This window comes from Oculina patagonica, chromosome 9 (genome assembly GCF_052425735.1).
Source record: "Oculina patagonica isolate OP01 chromosome 9, crgOcupat, whole genome shotgun sequence".
NCBI classification, from domain to species: Eukaryota; Metazoa; Cnidaria; class Anthozoa; order Scleractinia; family Oculinidae; genus Oculina; species Oculina patagonica.
Genome location: NC_135766.1, coordinates 29,019,748 through 29,041,731, shown reverse-complemented (window position 1 = coordinate 29,041,731; position 21,984 = coordinate 29,019,748). Strand labels below are relative to the sequence as shown.

The following is a 21,984-nucleotide window of genomic DNA, read 5'->3' as shown; positions in this document are numbered from 1 at the left end:
ATGCAAATGAAAGGTGTTTCATTAAAAATTTTTAAGCAGAGGCTATGTGTTCATTTTGTTCGTTCCAAAACGTTTTGAAAAATAAATGAAATATTTGATCAAATACCACATTAATATCTTCATGTTTTCCATCGAAGTTTTGCAATTCGCGGAGACAGACTTTAAATGAGTCCTTGGTTACATCCTCTGTCCAGATCAGCGCGGCGTCATACTCTTTACCAGTCCTAAGGTGCTCTGACGTCACCAGAACTACAGGAGCCTCCTTAAACTTGTCCTGCAATCAACAACGAGAAAATAATCATGAAACAACTGCTTTTAAGGTTGCCACACTGCATGCAGTAAGCTGTAAAAGTGTGTTGCGATTCTAAGATGAGAGTAGATTTAACCTTACCTTTGGAAACGACACATCTTCGCAGGTTGTTCCAGACCACCATTTTTTAATGCTGATTATTCCCGTCAATACTTCGGGCGTTGCTCCTTGATACGCCATCCAGTCCACAGTCGCAAATGGATTAAAGTTATTTTCATTCCTCCCAGATTGCATGGCGCAGACTGTAAAATTCCGCGTATTCACTTTTTCCGTCCACGAGGTGATAGCGTGGTGAACTGTTACCGAGTCATTCAAGTTCATGTGATTCAGTGTTATTTGAACATGAACTTGTTTATCCGGGTAGAACCGGTATGGTGGGAATACCACTGTCTTGCAGCTTGAGTCAGACCATTTGGGAACTCGGAGAAGCTTTACACGGCCATGCGCGATTGGAAAGCCTGTTATTGAACGGAAAAGTTGTAAATAACTACATACCTTCGACATTTACACATAGCGCTATTTAGCGGCCCTGCGGCTATAACACGGTCATATTTATTAGAATCATGATTCAGATTTACCACATATTAACAAGGCCGTTAAGAATTTGATCACTGAAAAATAGGCTTGTCTCGATTGTGCTCGTAAAAAGTTGAAACTTTGCTCTTTGGAATACTAAAATGTTGCTAATAGTTGCCCAAAATCCAAAAGGAGGCTACATAAATTCATTGATATTTTTATAGTAAACGTTAATTAAACATGTTAAAGGCTTTATTTTTCGTTCTTCACAATAATTGCTAACATTGGGGAATAAAAAAGCTTTAAAAACTTGGCCTTAAAGAGTTGCTTGCAAATATGGGCAAACGAAACGAAAACAAACACGTTGACAAGTCACAGGTTTTTTTGTCAACATGTTGACAAACATTCAACAAATTCGCATAAATTTATTTTTTTTATGCAAATCGTTGAATTTTGTCATGGTCGATAAACCTACATTTTGCTTAAACATTGCTCAAGGTTGGTAGGAACGCAAAAAGTTGCTCCAAACGCCAAAAAGGTTGCCAAGCAAAACAAGGACAAGCTTACTGTCAAGACATTGTATGCAATTCACATTCACATAAAATTTTAAGAATTAAGATGCCATAAGCTATATTGTGATAACTGCTCACTTACAATCTTCGTTACACACACAGCGAGCTTCATGTGCACTGAAAGTCTTGCACACCCCAAATGATGGGCATTTTACATCAAGGCATGGATTTAAGTCTGTAAATGGAAAATTAGGGCAATTATCATTTTTTAGTATAATTTTCAGAGGTGAATTCAATTCTGATTGGTCGAGAAGCTCGGACTATGACGCATATATTCACCGCACTAGACGGTGAATTTAGCATCTCAAGGTTTGGCTACTAAGCCAAAATAAAATAAAATCACTTCGCCTTCGCATCATAGATAACACAATCGCTCTCTGAAAATTTTTTTTCTTTCGACTCTGGAAACAGTTTAATTGAAAGACAACATACCAAATTTCCAATTAGGTTTATTACCAACCTCCAATCACAACATAACTGACAGTCAGGGGGTCATGCTGACTTCCTGTTCCAGTTAAATCTTTAACGCATATTCGCATGGATTTCAGACGAACTTCCTGTAAAGAAAATGAAAACTTTTTTGTTAATTGAAGTAAAAGAAATTCTGAAACTTTCTACTTAAACTGTGGCAGATCCAAGGTGCAAAATAAATTAAATAAAGTCGTTTCTATTAAGAGTCATGTAGCTGTTGAACTTAAAAATTCGGAAACCTTACCTCAACCCAGGCTGTTATTATGTTATTATCTGGAAGAACATGGCTTTTGACTTTTCGGTCATATTGATGACCGACAGAGATTAGCACAGCCGGGGATTCATAAAAAGTTGTGTTATACTGAACTTCCTGAAAATTAAAAAAAAAAAAGAACTTATTTTTTAAATAGGCCCACAGGTAGACAATCCTCTGTGTTTGAGTAAATAAAGTTCAATTACCTATTATCGTTTGTGTGAACTTTTGTGATTTTATGGGGTTTGAGGTCGTTGAATCCTCACTAGCCGTCACCAAGGTAAGTGAACTTTATTTATCTGGCTTACAGTAGATCAAATTTTTGGATAAAAAGATGCAAAATTCAGTATTTTAAGAGGCATTTCTCGCGACCAGTTGACTCAAGCCGAGGACAATCGTTACAACTTACAGTGAACCTATGAGATCAAATAGCGTGTCGTGAAGGGTTACGACACGCGGCCTTAAACACAGACGATTGTCTGCCTGTGTTAGGCCCTCTCAAATATAAGCAAATTAGCTTATTTTAATAATATCTCCTTAAGAAAGGTTAAACGTTTTCAACGTTCACGTTGTTATAGAATCAAAGGCTTTTTTTGTTTTTATCCGATATGTTTAGAGAGCTACATTAAGTAATAGTCATTCACAGTATTTCGTTTGAATTGAAAACTAAAAAGGTTAAGTTTTATAAAAAAAAGCTCTCGTTATGTAAGCCTTCCGGAATATAAGCACACATGAAAGGCATAACGATCAAGTCCACCCCCTAGTGCTAATCAGTTTTCAGAATTCTACTGTCTAGTAAAAAAAACCACATGATTTGGGTGAATATATTTTTTAACTTAATTTGAACAGAAAGGCCTCCATTTCAGTTTTGGGATGATGTGATTGAAGCTTATCAATTAAGTCACTTACTTGACAGAATCCATAATTATTGTCTGCCGTGGGGCTGCCGCTGTTGGGGAAGTACACTTCCCCTGTCCTTGTAAAGTTTAACCCAGACCCATTGCCGGTGAATGCGAACCAGTCCTGGAAAGAAAAAAATAGGCAATATGAAATTAAAAAGATATACTTCAGGCAGACCAGGGTCCATTATTTCTATTGACAAGCAATTTTAAACAACTAATGAATGAGGGTTTTGTGATATTCGGAATAATCAAGGTCGATGTAAGTGTTATAATTCTTACCGAGACCTTGATTATTTCGGATATCACAAAAAGCGAATCTAATAATTGTTTTATCATACATTTAAAAAAAATACAACGAACGATTTCAAAACTTGTGCTTATTCGTTATTGTCGTTCGGCTTCTGAATGTTTATCTCCTCAATAGGAAGAGAACCAGCAAGCCAACTGTTTTTTCGCTGTGTGCAGGATTCTACTAATGTACTCACCACAAGTGAACTCGACCTTGTTCTCGGAAATCATGCATTGCGTGCGAAACCTACAGATTATTCAATAATCTGCTTGCAGATTAGTGAATTAACTGAAGGTCGCGCAAATTCCTAGACTGATTAGCTTTAGGCTCTTAGCCAATGAGAAGTCAGATGATGAGTACAATGTAAAATAGTATTGTTTATTTTGAAAGTGTTGGCACGGAATGACGAGATTTGGAGACTGTTTCAAAGGAACGGCATGAACTCATGAAGTGCCTGATAAACATAGCTGTCAGCTAAGGTATATTGCAATTCCTGAGACATGATACAGTTCACAGGCCATGGTTATGAGCTCATATACTATGGACTGCTAGGTAACGGGTAAACGAAATGGGAAGCTGAATTACTTGGGCGTTTTTAATAAAACTATTATTCCACTCGCGCTTGTTGGATATGACATAGCAAAGGCTATCTACCACCTCATATCCAACACGCGCTCATGCAATACTTGTTAATCATTCGAAAGTATTATTCCGTATATAACTTGAAACAGTTGCTGAAAGCATTCACCAATATCTTTGAAACGGTTAATACATTTTAACTTGAGTGATCGGAAATTTTACAAGTCGTGTACCCACCACAATAGTATCTTGATGTTTGCCGTCAAACGCCAAGAACTCTCGGAGGCACACTTCGAAACTTCCGGGTTTTACATTTTCCAGCCAGACGTACATAGCGTCATCAGGCTTTGTGTCACGTGTGTACTTAGCTGAGACAAACACAGAAGGTCTTTCACCAAAGCTCTGCAATGTGTTCATAGAAATAAAATGCGTCACATTCAAGAGACATTTTCGTGATGAATACCTGTAACAAATCATCTTACCTGAGAGAATGTAACTTTCTCGCATTTAGTTTCTGTTGTCCAAATGCCATTAAAACTAACGCTTCCGCGTGTCAATTGTGGTTGATCTCGGAAAGCCATCCAGTTGATTATTCCAGTTCCATTTGTTCCAATGCCTGACTCACGTGCACACACCTTGAACCCACGTGTACTGACTGACTCGACCCACAAAGCAGCAGGCGAGTGAACACGTGAAAACTGCTCACCATGACTCAATGTTACATGAACCTGAACCTAATAAAGTAAGATAGTAAGATTCTCTTGCTGCTATTTCTCATTTGACATAGTTGAATTTTTACCACGTTTGTATTTATCTGGTTTCTGTATTGGCAGGGGTGGAGCTTGGGTATTGGGTTCTTAATGTTTGCCAATTGCAACAGTTTGTTGAACGCTTGACTAGGACAAAAACATCCAGTGATGTATATTTGACGACCAAAGAAAAACATAGAATCAAACCATACACGATCGTACCAAATTAATCCAAATACATATACTGTAATCAGAACACCAAGAAGGAATGGATCTCACTCAGAATTGGACTAAGAATATTTTGTCATAACAACCGCGACTAAAAGGGACAAATGCATTTTTTTTAGGGAGATGATGCAAGATATAACTCAGCAGCACGACTTCACTATTTACTCCCTCTCCCGGGTATTAACTGCAATTACAGATGGGTGTATTAACACTATTATGTACGTACCGTTCCTGATCCACTGAATGGAAATGGAAATACAACGTTTCCACAACGTGGCAGGCGACAATGTTGAGAGCAGCCACTGCTGCAGCCCCCGTCCTGCGCGGTCAGTGACATGTTAAAGATGCCAGTTTGCAGCGGGGAAGTACCTTTTGGGAGCAAAAAATGAACAACAAATCACATTATTTGTGTACGAAATGCAAGTAGATGTGTTATTGATGTTTTGCATAAAGAATTTTCTTGGTTGAGGAGGGCTTTGGTTATTGGTGCTCTGGTGGTAGGGTGGAGTTTTTGCTGCAAGCAAATGTAAAAGGCTGGATATTTATTTCTAGTTGCGAACGGTTCACGCTTGACACTCTTGTTTTCTCGAACGATGATTCAGTTAGAACTGACCAATGAGTAACCGTCCACTACATTAGAATAAATTAGACAATTTAAATTTTCGGCACTTCCAGACATTTCAACGTCAATGTTCGGATTTTAAGTGTATATCCAATCTCCACCAGCATTATAATATCGTGTCTTGATGGACATTCTTAATATAGGTCATTTCAAATCCATTAATATTTGCCGGTAATTTATAGAGAGTTGTGGTACAGAAACCCTTCAATATATCTAAAGAGTTCATGGCTATATGGTTAATCGAAAATCAATTAAATTAGACATTGAGGCTTTACAACAGCTCTTTGGCTTTCAAAGTGGCGAGTGACGTATGCATGTCACATCAATCACTGATTGGGGTTTGTATCAAAGAGCGAATAAAGTAGCTCTGAGTGCTGTGGTGTATTCAATAGAGAACAATACATGGACGTGCGTAGATATGAAATTTCTGTTCGATTGTTCAATATTTTGTTTATTTTAAAAAAAAACCTACTAATTACGAGTTGTTTGACGATTTTCCAAAGCTTTCCGACCATTTTCTGAAGATTTCTAACGATTTTCAAAATGTTGTCTCAAGTTCATTTCAAATATGAAAGAAATTGAAACAACGTTGTTCCGATGTAACATTTACAAAGATTAAGCTTTTGCGCTACCACGCAACTTGTTCAGCCCATATGTAGCAAGCTAATGTTGTCAAGATCTAAAATGATGAGAGTTTTCCTTTTAAGGAAAGGAGTTTATCCTTTTTTAATAGTAAGATCTATGAAATACCTTACGTTAAAAAATGAATATGGAACAAAGAAACATCCTCTTGGAAGTCTATTCTTGATATCAAATGCCTCATAGGGGTAAAACGCCGTGTTGTGGCTGACAGTGAGTTCTGCCGTAACGGTCGAAAAACCACGTCTATTCGGCAAAAATAGAACAGGGAAAATAAGACAATAAAGTCTTTAAAGAAATCACATCGAAGAAATCTCTAAGAGCAAACGTGTTAATACAAAAACTTCCGCCCTTTCCTAAAACCTCGTTGCACAGAACAAAATACACAACGTTCTTTCCTTAAAACAGTGCTGAGAGCTAAAAAAATGAGTTTGCCCTTTTCAAAGAAAATTCATTTCGCTTTTGAATTACTAAGGTGGGAAATCACGAGAGCTCGCTATTCAAACTTAAAAGTAAATACTCACTTGCTAGACCGCAAAGGGACGCCATTGCGGATAGCAACAGAACGCAGCTGCCGAAGCGAGGACGATCTTCTTCGCAACAAACGTGTAATGAATAGACGAGCCTGGTTTATATTAAATGGAACGCAAACACTCAAACACGCAAACATGTTTAAAATCGGAAGCGTTTTGAAAAAAAAAATGCAAATTTGGGATTGTGACTTTTTATAGAAATAACAAACAGTAGTGCATTCAAATTAAAACGATGGGTTGGTTTAGAGTGTTTTTCCCACGAAGTAAAGTCGAAGACTACATGGTACGTCAAAGAGAAAACATGTTATTTTCATTTGAAAGAGCGCGCGGTATATTTGGAGTCTTGTTTTAATTTAAAAGTATATATACTCACTCGCTAGACCGCAAAAAGACGTCATTGCGGCTTTCAACAGAACGCAACCTCGGGACATCTCTAGTTCTTCGCGGACGAAGCGTGGACGATTTTCTTTGCAACGAAAGTGAATACGCAAGCGTCGAAGAGTGAAGCGTCACTGGCTTAATTCTAGTAACTGTGAATCGAAGGGAAGGCATCGTCTCGAAAGACGAAGTCACTCAGAGATGACGACTGTAATTTACCGCCTCAAGGGTCTCACGTTTCGTTTACCAAGTTTGGAGTTGGATATTTACCCAGTTATGAGTTGAGCTTAAAGTGTCTATCCAGCCTACAGGTTTTTTGTGGTTTTCGTATCTCCATAATGCATAAACAAGTTTTCTAAAAGAAATTTTTGGATTCCGCCACTTTTTCGCTGCAAAATCGAGCTTTAAAGTTCCCGTTTCGGCCACGCCCAAAGAAGTTGACCGGGAGTCAAGACCAGAAAGAGTCTGGGTTCCAGACCGGCTGTGACGTCAGATCAGGAACCGCGAAATCTTGCCGCCATTTGAAGTCAGCATTTCTTTTGTAATAGCGAGGAGATACTGACCGTAGAAATATACTAGATAGATGCGTCGTTGCGGTATGCTTGAATACTCCAAACGAAGAAAAGGGTATTGCGCTGCATTTTGGGGTGATATGAGAACAGAAGCAAAGGCTAGAAGGAAAAAAGAAGATGGACTACGTCAAGTTAAAACGTGCAAAGTGGAATCCGAGTGCTTCGTCTGCCGTCTGCGCTTGCTACCTCGCTCCCAGGGATATTACAAGAGGACATTCCTTTGAAAATCTTCAATGCCAACGGTCGCTGATCTAATATGAGATTGGCATTGTTCCTGTGCCAAGATTTCACCGGAATACTTAACTTTGTCCAGTCGAAGTCGTCATCGGGTATTCATTACTTATTATTCATTTGATTGAGTGTCTGTTCTCGAACGACAAGACACGCGTCTCGCTAGACGCCTAAAAAACTACAAGTAAACGTCGCCAACTTCCCAAGAGATTTTTATTGCCTATTGTCAACCATCGTGTAGAAATAATAAGCGAGCAAGCGTCGCCAAGCAAAGATAACATGTAGCTGAAGCGACGTTCGATTTGTCGACCAGTCAAGGTAAAGCGAATTATTTCTCCCTCGAATATCGCTTGAATTTCTATTTCTGTTTCTTGTAAGTCTTGTTCATAAAGTCTTATTAAATTGTGATCTTTATATTCGAAGTCACTGCGCTCGTACGTAGCTTTTCAGGGTTTCAACTCCCATACATGTAAAGTTATAATTTTATCGATCGGTCTCTGCAAGCGCTATTGTTTGTTTTAAGTGCGTACAATGATAAGTTTATCAAAGCTTTCACAGCCTAAAGTAAGCATTGTTACAATGAAAAGAAAAGTTTTTCTAAGTTATAAAAGTTAAAATCGATAGGTTATGACTGTTTGTTAATCTTTTTTGAGACAATCAGTCGCACTTATCATAAGCGCGTGTTGTCGGCATTTCTAAACGCGTGAAAAGTCGCTTGTATTTTTATTAGGCTGTAACAAGAAGGACTAAAGTAGCTCTATTTTAATAAGCTGTTATAAGAGGGACTAATAAAATTAATAAACATGTTTATTAATATCAATCTTTTGCGTATCAACTAAGGGCACATTTATTTGCAACATACGCAAATCTACCGACGCGACAAGTTTCGATTCAAAACAAACAAGCATACCACTTTCAAGTCAATGCGTTGTGTGCGTGTCGAGGGCAATTTTCGGGAATAATAGTGCTTACAGTCTATTCGTTATATTGTTTTCATTCTCGTTTCACATCTGTAATGAAAATTAAAAGGTATACAGCCTGAGAATGCAGATCGATTTCGATCCGTCGTTGTAGGTTTCGCGACGCGTCAAGTTTCCATTCAAAGCTCTCTGGAGTGAATTTGCGTACAAAATGCAAATTTAACGCGCGGAGTGAGTGTTTGGAAAAAGTATCTATATACCGGTATGTGTCTAATTTCACGACTCTGTTAAGCTGGTTTTGTAATTTTCGTTCCCTCTCTTCAATAAGTTGCTTCTCTCGATTATATTCCTTTATCCATGCATCGTCCGCTAGAGGTTCCTCAGAGTAAGCGCCTTCTTCTTTGTTACTCTTATCTTCTACTGCAGTGCAAGCGAACGATTCGAGTTCCCCGGACTCGATCTCTTCGTTCGAATCAGATGAACTGCTAGTCACGTCTTCTTCAGATAAGAAATCGCTGTATTGTGAATATTCCATCCAAACTCGAAAAATTCTTGAGGAAAACAAACTTTATGTAGTGGTTGTCAAGCAAATAAACAAATGCAAACGCTTCGAGCGGTTCCTGATATGACGTCACTCATCACCAATCCTCGATCACGCGGTCAACTTCTTTGGGCGTGGCCGAAGCGGGAACTTTAAAGCTCGATTTTGCAGCGAAAAAGTGGAGGAATCCAAAAATTTCTTTTAGAATACTTGTTTATGCATTAAAGGGATACGAAAACCACAAAAAACCTGTAGGCTGGATAGACACTTTAATTGTCTAAATACAGTAAATATTGAGTTTACTTAAGTCTGAGTTAACGTTTTCAATAAGAGCAAGGCGGCTAAAATCGTGACTATCTTTTATATATTCCCATTCTTATGTGCAGTTTTTTCAAGCTGATGTCGGGGATATAGCTACAATCAAAAAACGGTCACATTCTCTCGCGACCGTGCATGCCATGAGGGCAAACAACTAACGTGTGACAAGTATATTTAATTTGATTTTCAATCTCCCACATTATCTTTATGATCTAAAAGCTTTTTAAAAGTTTATTTTACCACGAAACAACTTTGAAAACAACGGTCGAATGTGAATGTTTAAACAGTTATGTTTGATTGGCAGTCCTCCACGATTTTCTTAATAACTAAAAGCTTTTACCATGAAATAACTGTGAGAACAACGGTCTGGTGACAATGTTAAAACAGTTATCATTGATTGTCAGTCTCTCGATACAGCGAAGAAAAGTAACTCTTCGCCCATTGGTGTGAAAACCCCATTTATGATACCAAATTAAAAAAAAAAATGTGCGTCGTGCGGACTTGTACAATTTACAAAGCGAAAAAGTTCATTTACATCCTTTGGTTTTACAATTTCCAGCATCATTCTCATTACTGGTGATTTTTTTGCAACTCCACTGATCAGATCAGAACAGCCTATCTGTTACGAATAATTTAGGAAGGGAAAATTAAGAACTGTTTTTAAAGGGGATAGATGAGAACTTGCGCTATATAAGAACCATTCAGAACTTAGGACTGCTTCTTTTAGTATCGCTGTTTATTTGCAAACTGAGTTCTCTTTTTATTAGAAGAAAGTATGCTAGCTTATCAAAGTTTAGTGAGGCAAAACCTAACAATAGATTATGCGGGAAACAAAAACAAGCTCATTTTGTCTGGTCACGTTTACTCCAAGATAAAAGCCTTCCGAGCAAATATTTGATCGGGATGTTTTATGTTAAATGGACTTGCTAACACTTAAACTCACAAACACGCAAAAAAGAAGAAAGCTTTTTTTAGAAATTGGAAGCCTTTTGAAACATTGTAAACTTGTTGTTGAGACGTTCCTTAGAAATAAGTTAGGGTTATTTTAAGGCGACGAAGGGATATGTGATTTATTTCCGACAAAGTAAAAAGGAAGACTACCTCAAACGTTCACCACAGAAAAAGCATGTTATGTTTCATTTGAAAATGCGATATGTTTTGAGCTTTGGTTCAATGGTGAAAAATTGGTTCCGAAGATAACTCTTAAACCTGTCACAGTATGATAACGTACTGACTTTGCCTTCAGTTAGCCACATACTCAAATCGTGTGTGTTTTCAAAAGAAAAATACACAAAAATGATCCATTTTTGCTCTAAAAAAATCTATTTCTGAAGCAGGATGCAGTCAGCAATTGTAAATTCATATTTTTAAATTCTAAACATGCCAGATCCAAGGAAGAAATGTTGATATTCGGTAAAAATTATTTGTAGCCGAAACAGTATCCTTGTATAATGTGACGATCTGGCGAGCCACTTGCAAACAATGCACACAGTTTTACACAGAAAGAAAGTACTTAATGGGAACAAAACAATTTTTCAGAAACAAATTCAATGATGCGCAGTGTTCAAATTTGAAACGAACTTGATAGAGTGTAATTTTCTCGCAAGCGTTGTTATTTTAATGTAACACTTCTTTACAAAGTTAACGCTTTGGCGCTTAATAAAGCATTTCAGCCCATATGTAGCTAACAGCTTCAGTTTCTGATACACTCGATGAGAGTTTCTTCTTTAAATAAAAGATTTATCCCATCTTTAGAGTAGGATCTGTGAAATCCCTTACGTTCGAGCAGCAAATGGAACAAAGGAAGATCCTCTTGCAAGTTTATTCTTGATAGTAGAAAGATATTCTGACTACACCCACTATAATAAGAACAGCGATAACTAGAGAAAAAAAAATAATTTGAGCAATCGATATCGAAGAAATCCGTACGAGAAAACGTGCTTATCCTAAAAATTTCGCCCTTTTCATAAGTCCTCGTTATAATTATACAGAACAAAATACACAACGTTTCTCAATTAAAACAATTGTAGAAAGCTTGGAAAAATTATCAAGGATTCCCCTTTCAAAGAGACTTCATTCCACCTTTGATATAAACACGCGAAACAATACGACAGCTCGCAAATTTAAATTTAAAAGTATATACTCACTCGCTAGACCGCAAAGGGTCGCCATTACGGCTATCAACAGAACGCAACCTCGGGACATCTCTAGTTTTTTTCTCGGGCGAAGCGTTAACGATCGTCTTCGCAACAACAGTGAAATGAATACAAGAGCCTCGAAGATTGAATCGTCACTGGGATAATTCTAGTAACTATATGAAGGTAATGCGTCGTCTCGAAATGCAAAGTCACTCAGAAATGACGACTGTAATTTATCGCCTCAAGAGTCTCAAGTTTTGTTTACCAAGTTTAGGATTGGATATTTACCGAGTTATGAGTTGAGATGAGTTAGTTGTTTGAGTAAATATTGAGTTTACTTTAGTCTGAGTTAACGTTTTCGATATATTTTATATCAAATATATGTTCAACAACAGCAAGGCGTCTAAAATCGTGCCTATCTATATTTATCCCCATTCTTGTGAGCAGTTTTTTTTTTCAAATAGATGCTGAGGATATAGCTTCAATCAAAATTAAAACTTTAACATTCTCTCGCGACCGTGCATGCCGTGAACACACAAACAACGACCGTGTGACAAGTATATTTGATTGTTAGTCTACCACATTATCCTAAAAGCTTTTTAAAAGTTTATGATACCACGAAACAACCGCTGTGAAAACAACGATCGAATGTGAATGTTTAAACAGTTATGTTTCAGATTGACAGTCTTTCACGATTATCTTAATAACTAAAAGCTTTTCAAAACGTTTATGATACTTGTTGAAACAACTGTGAAAATAACGGGCTAATGACAATATGTTTAAACAGCCATCGTTGATAGATAGGCAGTTTTTCGATAAGCGAAGAAAACGTAACCCCTAATGACGTTCAATGGTGTGACAACGCGCTTTAAGATACGAAATCGTTAATTTAATTTAAGCGAGTCGTGCAGACTTGCACAATTTACAAAGTGAAATGGTTCATTGGCCCTTTATATTGACGTCCTATGGTTAACAATTTTCACCATCATTCTGATCTCATTACAGTCATTTTTTTATTTCTGCAAATCCACAACCGATCAGCCTATCTCAGTGTTGTAAATAAATTATGAAGGCAAAATTAAGAACAGTTACTGTTTATAGCGGGGATATACAATAAATTAGGACTGCTCTTTTTGATGTTGAAAATCGCTTTTTATTTTCAAACTTAGAACTATTCTAATCAGAAGAAAGTTCCTTTGTATATTAAGGTTAAGTGAGGCAAAACCTAACAATAGATTGGAAACAAAAACAAGCGCATTTTGTCTGGTCACGTTCGCCCCAAGCTAAAAGACGTTCGAGCAAATATTTGATCGGGATGTTTTATCGTTAATGGACTCGCAAACACTTAAACACACACACACACACACACACACACACACACACGAAAACAAGAAGAAAGCTTATTTAAAATGGAAAGCCTTTTAAAAAATCTTAAACTTGTTTTGAGACTTTTATAAAGATATGTGAGGGTTTTTTTTTAGGCAACGAGGGGATATGTGATTTATTTCCGGCGAATTAAAATAAAAGACTATCTTATACTTTCACCGTAGGAAAAAACATTTTATTTTCATTTCAAAGCGGCTACATCGCATTTTCGCTGATATGTATATTAAAGTTAAGTGAGGCAAAACCTAACAATAGATTCTGCGGGAAACAAAACAAGCGCATTTTGTCGGGTCAAGTTCGCTCCAAGCTAAAAGACGTTCGAGCAAATATTTGATCGGGATGTTTTATCTTTAATGGACTCGCAAACACTTAACTGACACAAACACGAAAACAAGAAGAGAACTTATTTAAAATGGAAAGCCTTTTAAAAAAATTTAAACTTGTTGTCGAGACTTTCATAAAGATATGTGAGGGTTATTTTTAGGCAACGAGGGGATATGTGATTTATTTCCGGCGAATTAAAATAAAAGACTATCTTATACGTTCACCGTAGGAAAACTGTTGTGAATAATTTATGAAGGGAAAATTAAGAACTGTTTTTAACTGGGATAGACGAGATCTTAGCACTGCTCTTTATGATGCTGAGAATCACTGTTTAATTATAACAAACTTAATACTCTTCTTTTCAAAAAGTCTCCGGAAGGAAAAGCTTGTTAATGTTAACTAGTTAAGCAAGGCAAGATCTAACAAAAGTTTCTGCGGGAGGCAAAAACAAGCTTATTTTGTCTGATCACGTTTGCTCCACTCTGAGCAAATATTTGATCGGGATGTTTTATGTTAAATGGAAAGCAAACACCTAAATACGCAAACACTCCGGAAGAGAACTTTTTTAAAATGGAAAGCCTTTTGAAAAAAAGTAAACTTGTGGTTGTGAATTTTATAGGAATAACTAACAGTAGTGAATTTAGATGGGAACTATGTCTTGGCTTAGAGTATATTAATGGAAAGCTGTCTGATATATACGTTAAACATAAAAATAGAAAATGTATGTTATTTTCATTTCAAAGCGGCTATATGTTTGAAGCTTTGGTTCAAAGGTGCCAAATTGGTCCCGAAGATAACTTTTTAAACTGTAAATAACGTACTGACTTTGCCTTCAGTGAGCAATAGGGCAAAAATGTGTTTTCGAAAAAAAAATGTACACAAAAGGATCATTTCTGCTATTAGATCACTCAATATCCAGCTCTGAAGCAGGATGCAATCGCAATTGTACATTTCAAAACACGCAAGTTCCAACAAAGAAATTAAATGTTGATGTTTGGTGTAAAAATTTATTTTAGTCGGAACATTATCGCATCCTGGCGAGCCCCTTACAAACAATGCACACAGTTCAACACAGAAAGAGTACGTACTAAACGGGAACAAAAAATCGTTCAGAAACAATCGAAATGACTGTTCGGTATTCAAATTTAAAATGAGCCTGAAACAACGTCATATTTTTTGCAAGCGTTTAAATGTAAGATGGCACTTTTTACTAAGTTAAAGCTTTTGCGCTACATCGCATTTTCGCTGATAGCTTACAGCGTCTGTTGCGAATTCTATTGCACTCGATGAGAAATTCTTCATTAAAGAAATGATTTTATCCTTTCTTTCGCAGTAGAATTTGTGAAATCCCTTACGTTCGAGCAAAAAATGAAACAAAGGAAGATTGCAAGGTTATTCTTGATAGTAGGAAGATATTCTGACTACACCCACTAGAATAAAAACAGCGGCAACTAGAGAAAAAAAGGAATGCGAGCAATCGATATCGAAGAAATCTGTACGAGCACTGACCGTGCTAATCCTAAAACTACCGCCCTTTCCTTAAGTCCTCGTCATGCAGAACAAAATTCACAACCAGGTTTCTTCCTTTAATCAATTTTGGAGAGCTTGGAACACAGTCTACCAAGGGTTCCCCTTTCAAAGAAACTTCACTCCACGTTTGAAATAAACAAGCGGAACATCAGGAGAGATCGCTATTCAAATTTAAGAAGATATACTGACTCGCTAGACCGCAAAGGGACGCCATTGCGGCTATCAACAGAACGCAACCTCGGGACATCTCTAGTTCTTCTCGGGCGAAACGAAGAGGAGTTTCTTCGCAACTTAAAGTGTAATGAATACACGAGCCTCGAAGATTGAATCGTCACTGGGTTAATTCTAGTAAATATGAAGGGAAGGCGTCGTCTCAAGTCACTCAGAAATGACGACTGGAATTAAACGCCTCAAGACTCTCAGGTTTCGTTTACCATGTTTGGTATGGGATATTTTCCGAGTTATGAGTTAAGTTGAGTTAGTTGCTTGAGTAATTATTGAGTTTACTGTAGTTTGAGTTAACGTTTTTAGTATATTTTATATTAAATAGATGTTCAATAACATCAAAGTGGTTAAAATTGTTACGATCTTTTATTTGTTCCCATCCTTTTGAACATTTTTTCAAGCAGATGCCGGGGATAGCTACAACCTAAAAAGCGTTCATATACTCTCGCGACAGTGCATGCCGTGGAGACAAACAACGACCGTGTGTTTGTTTCATTTGATAGACAGTCTCAATCTAAAAGCTTTTTAAAAGTTAATAATACAACGAGACAACTGTGAAAAACGTTCGAGGGTGAACGTTTAAACTATGTTGGATTAGCAGTCCTCCATAGACTGCAAAACAGTCGTATCTTTTGCGAGGCTCGCAAGACGATCGGCGCTTCGCGCCTCAACGTTTGGGGCTTCGCGCCTTCGACTCGTAAGCGCCTTTTCAGCGACTTAAGAGAAAAAACGACTGTTTTGCAGTCTAAGTCCTCCACGGTTATCCTTATAACTAAAAGCTTTTTAAAAAATTTTATGATACCATGAAACAAATGTGAAAAAAACGGTCGGGTGACAATGTTAAAACAGTTATCATTGAAAGTCAGTCTTTCCATACAGCGAAGAAAAATAAACCCTTCGCCCAATGGTGCGAAAACGTGCTTTGTGATACGAAATGGTTTAAAAAAGACGCGCCGTGCGGACTTGCACAATTACAAATCGAAAACTAAAGATGCGTTTACACGGCAGAGAAAATTGGGAACGGACTTCTCAAAAAATCTGTCCGGACCTTACATCTTTTGTAAAGAAACAGTCAAATTAAAACGAGGCCATAGGCGCCTATGGCCCCGTTTTGATTTGACTGTTTCTCTACAAAAGTGAAGAGGTTCGGACCAATTTTCTGACGGGTCCGTACCCAAATTTTTCTGCTGTGTAAACGCTTCTTTATAAGATTTCAGCGTCACGTTACAATGATGTCCTTCCTGGTTTAACAATTTCCAGCAGCATTCTCATTAAAAGCGATTATTTTTGCAAATCCACAACCGATGAAAACCGCGTATCTGTTGTAAATAATTTGTGAAGGGAAAATTAAGAACTGTTTTTAGCGGGGATAGACGAGAACTTAGGATTGCTCTTTTTCATGTTGAAAATCGCCGTTAATTTACAAACTTAGTTCTTTTCTAATTTGGAGAAAGTATCCTAGCATATTAAATTGAAGTGAGGCAAAACCTAACAATATATTCTGCGGGAAACAAAACCAAGCTCAATTTGTGTGATCACGTTTGCACCAAGCTAAGAGCCCACCAAGCAAATATTTGATCGGGATGCTTTGATTTAAATGGAACGCAGACACGAAACACGCAAACAAGAAGAGAACTTCTTTAAAATGGGAAGCCTTTAAAAAAAGTAAACTTGTGGTTGTGACTTTCATAGGAATAACAAACAGTAATGAATTTAAATGAGAACAATGGGTTGGTTTAAGGTATTTCCGACGAAGTAAAATAGAAGACTATATATCTTATACGTTAACCATAGAAAGTTCGCGCGGTATATTTGAAGCAAACATAGGGCTTATAAGAAAAAGTGATTGTAATTCTGAATTCAAGAAAAAACTTTCACATTCTCTCGCGAACGTGCATGTCGTGAAAACAAATCACGACCTTGAGACATGTTTGTTTGATTTTCAATCTCCCACCATTATCCTTATGATCTAAAAGCTCTTAAAAAAATTATTTTACCACGTAACAACTGTGAAAACAAACAGTTGTGTGTCGTTGGCAGTTCTACACGATTTTCTTTATAACTAAATGCCTTTAAAAAGTTAATTATACAGTGAAACAACTGTGAAAACAAGTTCTTTGACAATGTTAAAACAGTTATCTTTAATAGTCAGTCTCTCGAAGCAGCGAAGAAAAAGTAACTCTTCGCCCAGTGGTGCGAAAACGTGCTTTATGATACGAAATCGTTAATAAAAGAGTCGCGTCGTGCAGACTTGTACAATTTACAAAGCGAAAAGGTCTCAGTTGCCCTTTACAATGACGTTCTTTGTTTTGTTTTTGTTTTTAATCCGTGACACAACTGATCTAATCAGCTTATATGTTGTGAATGATCTATTGAAGCAAAACTATGAACTGTTTTTAGCGCGGATAGACGAGTACTTTAATAGGACTGTTCTTCATTTTTTGATGTTGAGAATCGCTGTTTAAGTACATATTATAATTAGAAAGTTTCCTGAAGAAAAAGTTTATAAAAGTTAGGTAAGGTAAGACCTAACAAAAGTTTATACCGGAATTAAAAACAAGCTAATATTTTTCTGGTCACGTTTGCTCCAAGCTAAAAGTTCTCCGAGCAAATATGTCATCCGGAAGGTTTATCTTAAATGGACTCGCAAAACTCAAACACGAAAACAATCAATAAGAGAACTTCATTAAAATGGGGAGCCTTTTCAAAGTGGTGCGCAATTTGTCTGATCACGTTCGCTTCAAAGCCGTCCGAACAAATATTTGATCGGGATAGTTTATGTTAAATGGACTCGCAAACACTTAATTAAACACGCAAACAAGAAAAGAGCTTATTAAGAATGGGAAGCCTTAAGTAAAATAAATAAATCAACTTTGTTTATCGAGGGTTGCACGTAACAGTCTTGCAACTGACAAACCTGTGGCCCTTGGATTCCGATCGAATTAGAAATTAGACGTGTGGGTTTTTGTGGAGGAGGAAAGCCGTAGAAACCCGGAGAAAAACCCTCGGATCAAGGACGAGAACCAACAACAAATTAAGCTCAACCCACATATGACAACGGTCCGGGAATCGATCCCACATTGTCGGGAAACGAGCGCTCTCATCACTGCGCCATCCTCCCCCCCCCCCCTCTCCCCCCCCCCCCTCCAAAAAAATGTAAACTTGTTGTTGAGACTTGCAATGGGTAAGGGTTATTTTTAGGCGACGGTGGGATATGCCGTGTTCAAATTCGAAGCAAAGTTGATAAAAACGCCATTTTCTTTCACACTTTTTATGTATTATATTATTATTACAAAGTTTAAGCTTTGGCACTACAACGCACTTCTTTTGATCACCAAACGAAAAATCTATCCAAAAGGCAGAACCTTTAATATGCAACCTGTTGTTAAACCTTTCCGAAAATCATAGCTGGCGTGTTCCCGTACCGAAAACAACATTTTTAGCGGAGCTCCCAGCGGCCCGAAGGGCCGCAGAGCAGAACCCCATACCCATAGAAAATTAACAGACCTAAGCTTTTGGTTTTTCATGGTCATCATGGCTAGCGGCATGGCTCGCGGGCGCGTGCAACGAAGTTGCCCTAACATTGCGGCCATACTCCAGAAATAGATTTAAGGTTATGGTTAATAATGGCTAGGCTATGGTTAACGTCAGCTTACATCTTTGATTATAGACATCCATGCCATGGTCAATTGACAACTGTCAAAACAAGGTATCCGCTGACCAGTGTCAAATGACCATATTGCGGGCTTACATATAGAGGTCTTCGAGGTCGAAATATTTTTTGAATTTAACCGTGGACCAATCGATGGATTCCATTGGATGGCGGGTTCAAGGGCTATATTTTTCCCTCTAATCAAAACTATAACAAAATTCTCGAACGTGATTGGTTATCAGCTGGCCGATTTGAGCACTAATAGGACAGTGTACGCGTCATGCTTGTAATTGGACAGTGTAATAGGACAGTTTACACGTCATGTCTGTGTAATTGGACAGTACGCGTCATTTTGCGCGCGCTGTTGTTGTGCATTTTGTTGTGTAAACTGTTATGTTTTTTAGTATTCACAAAGACTTAAAACCATTTTACCGGTTATGTTTGTTTGTTTCTCGAATTTTGTCGTAGTTTTGATTAATTGGTAACTGGACTTCGTGTCGTCCAATTCTGTCTGTAATCATACTCGTGATTAAACAAATCGGACTCCCGCTTCGCGGTCGTCCGATTTCGTTAATCACTCGTATGATTACAAACCGAATTGGACTCCACTCAGTCCTATTACCATTATTTATCGGTCAGTAAATTCGGATTTACGAAAAGGGCTAAGTAAATAATCCGCGGGGAGCTTCGCTTTTAGCCTTGGCTAAATCTATTTAATAGCTCTCCGATAACAACACGTGTTGCATTTCTCACATGGTAATGAAGATTCGAGAAAGCATTCCACTAAAGAAAATCCAAGCGGATAACTGGCCTTTCCAGTAGATATTCACTGACTTCAGCGCTTATGTGGCTAGTTACGTCGATTTCTAAAACGTTTTGCACTGGCTCTTCAGAAATACTGTATATAATAATTCGAGGAATCGACATCGAATGAATGCGTATGAGCAAACGTGCTCATTCAAAACTTCCCGCCCCTTGCCAAGGCCACGTTACACAGAACAACATGCTCGACAATTTATTATAGAGAGCTCAGAAAACTATCAAGAGGGTCCTTTGAAATAAACTTCAACGTGCCTTTGATTTGTATTTTACAAGCGAAACAGCACGAGAGCTTGCTAATTGAACTTAAAAGTATATATATTTACTCGCTAGACCGCAAAGGGACGCCTTTGCAGCTATCAGCAGAACGCAACCTCGGGACATTTCTAGTTTTTCTAGGCAGGACCGCGGACGAACTTCTTCGCAAAAAAGTGTAATGAATACATACACCTCGAAGTTCGAAGTGTTGTTGTGAAAACTATGAAGGGGAGGTGTATTTAAGCGAGGACGATGATTTTTTTTTCAGTGCAGCTTACATGCGAATAAATTTAAAGCGAGTCGACGAGCACTTTTAGTATACGATACCAGCGTATGCGAGCTGTTTAATTGCCAGGTCGTGCTCACAGGAAGGATACCACTTAGTAACGGATCTGAACGAGCAATCATTCGTGCTCCAGTAAGGGCTGAAAAGTTTTGTAAGAAATAAACACGCCGAGCACTGAGAAGCCATCTCGACTATGGGGATTCGGGCTCGGAGAATTTTCCCGTTATTCCGACTTTCCGGAACGTTAGGACAACCTCGCGAGGTATTCCTAAAATTCCGGAATTTTATTCCGGGAAATGTCTGTACCATTCGCTTCCCAACCCGGAATTTCCGGAGTTTTTTGTTGAATGGAAAGCGCCCCAAGACTCTCTTGGATTCATTTACATTGGGCGAATTGTTCAGTAAGTGCCAGTAAACAAACTGAGACAAATGCGAAGTGCATTGCGAAATGAGTGGACAGTTCAGTTATTGTAAACAATCTTATACTCTGGATCAAAACAACAACGCTCATAGGAAAGATTATATCAGTTGAATCGGCAAGAATTTACTGCTACAAAAATTTTGGAACCCGCACAATAGGCTGCAGACAACTCGCGGATCGATCAAACCTGTGAAAACTTTTTCGCTGGAGTGCACCGCGAACTTGATCGCCTCTTACAATTAAACACACTTCTTCGAGCTCAGAGCGAAGTCACAACAACTCTGACTGTGATTTACATCGCAAGCGAGCTATAGTGTGCGACCAGACGTCCTGGAATGACGTCACAAATTTCCTAGACGGCCCTGCTCCTTTTGAACCAGTTCTTCGTCTTGGTCATGGTTTTCACAAGAGTGATTTTTCACGACTTTAAAAATTCATAAAAAATCGCAGTTTCGACATTATGATAGGGAAATGTCAATATGTTTTTTGGTTTACAAACATTTTCGGGGGTTAGGAGCACTTTAAGTGCAGACACCAAGAATGTTACACACAGTACCCAGAATAAAATACTAAAAGTTGTGAAATGCGGTGAGTTTGGCGGTGAGTTGCGTAAACGATGACAGAAAGTTGTCTACGTTCAGCTGGCGGTAACTTCAAATTCAAAATCGTTTTTTACCTCTATCTCAGAAACCGGAAAAGCTTTAAATTTCCGAATTTTTGCAAAAGAACGACCACAAAAGTTTCTAAAAAGAGATTTAAATAAGAGAATTTGCATTCTGGGGTGAAATTGAGGTATACTAATAACTTAAGGAGGCTCGATGTAGTTTTTTTAGACTAAGGGTGGTTGTTTTGAAAATTGAAATTACCTAGGAAGCCAATGTTCGATTTTTGCTAAAATACACCATAATGATCAAATGTGACCAAATTTTAATTTTTTACCCGTCACTTAGTCACAACGGTTACCATAGCAACGATTGACTTTTTCTTTTGTTCTCAAACACGCTTGATTTTCTCGAAAGCTAGACTGACACTTGGTGTTTATTTTTTGATATGTTAAAGTTTAGTAGATTGACTAACTGTTGACGAAATTTTAGAAAAATCTGTAAGAGCGTTTTCAAGTAAATCAAGAATGAAATTTTCAGAAAAACACCGTTTTAATATAAAATAGGCGCCTTAAAATTGTTTCGTATTATTTGAGCACAGTTTCTCTCACTGAAATATAAATACTTACACCATCAAAGACCATTAACTAAAAGCGAAAGACTTTTTGCTTTAATTTGTTAAAATATATCGACTGCCGATTGTAAGAAATTATAAGAAAA

General features: G+C 37.7%; 2 protein-coding genes across 4 annotated transcripts in view; one reads left to right on the top strand and one right to left on the bottom strand.

Annotated features, from left to right (window-relative positions):
- LOC144664648 (uncharacterized) overlaps nucleotides 1-15,286 on the bottom strand; it is a 29,809-nt gene extending 14,523 nt beyond the window's left edge. The window contains exons 1-10 of one of the 3 annotated variants that reach the window (XM_078525816.1): nucleotides 15,191-15,286; nucleotides 5,096-5,238; nucleotides 4,375-4,626; nucleotides 4,130-4,294; nucleotides 3,032-3,145; nucleotides 2,114-2,239; nucleotides 1,859-1,955; nucleotides 1,481-1,573; nucleotides 392-768; nucleotides 107-274 (exon numbers count right to left, since the gene is read on the bottom strand). In XM_078525816.1, coding sequence (XP_078381942.1) covers nucleotides 107-274; nucleotides 392-768; nucleotides 1,481-1,573; nucleotides 1,859-1,955; nucleotides 2,114-2,239; nucleotides 3,032-3,145; nucleotides 4,130-4,294; nucleotides 4,375-4,626; nucleotides 5,096-5,238; nucleotides 15,191-15,248 — 1,593 coding nt within the window. In that variant the 5' untranslated portion in view covers nucleotides 15,249-15,286. Of the gene's footprint in view, nucleotides 1-106; nucleotides 275-391; nucleotides 769-1,480; nucleotides 1,574-1,858; nucleotides 1,956-2,113; nucleotides 2,240-3,031; nucleotides 3,146-4,129; nucleotides 4,295-4,374; nucleotides 4,627-5,095; nucleotides 5,239-7,036; nucleotides 7,201-11,770; nucleotides 11,957-15,190 lie in introns of those variants that run through there. The other 2 variants (XM_078525815.1, XM_078525817.1) reach the window with 2 other exon arrangements.
- LOC144664823 (C-type lectin domain family 4 member E-like) overlaps nucleotides 1-21,984 on the top strand; it is a 197,681-nt gene that overhangs the window by 134,847 nt on the left and 40,850 nt on the right. The window lies entirely within an intron of this gene.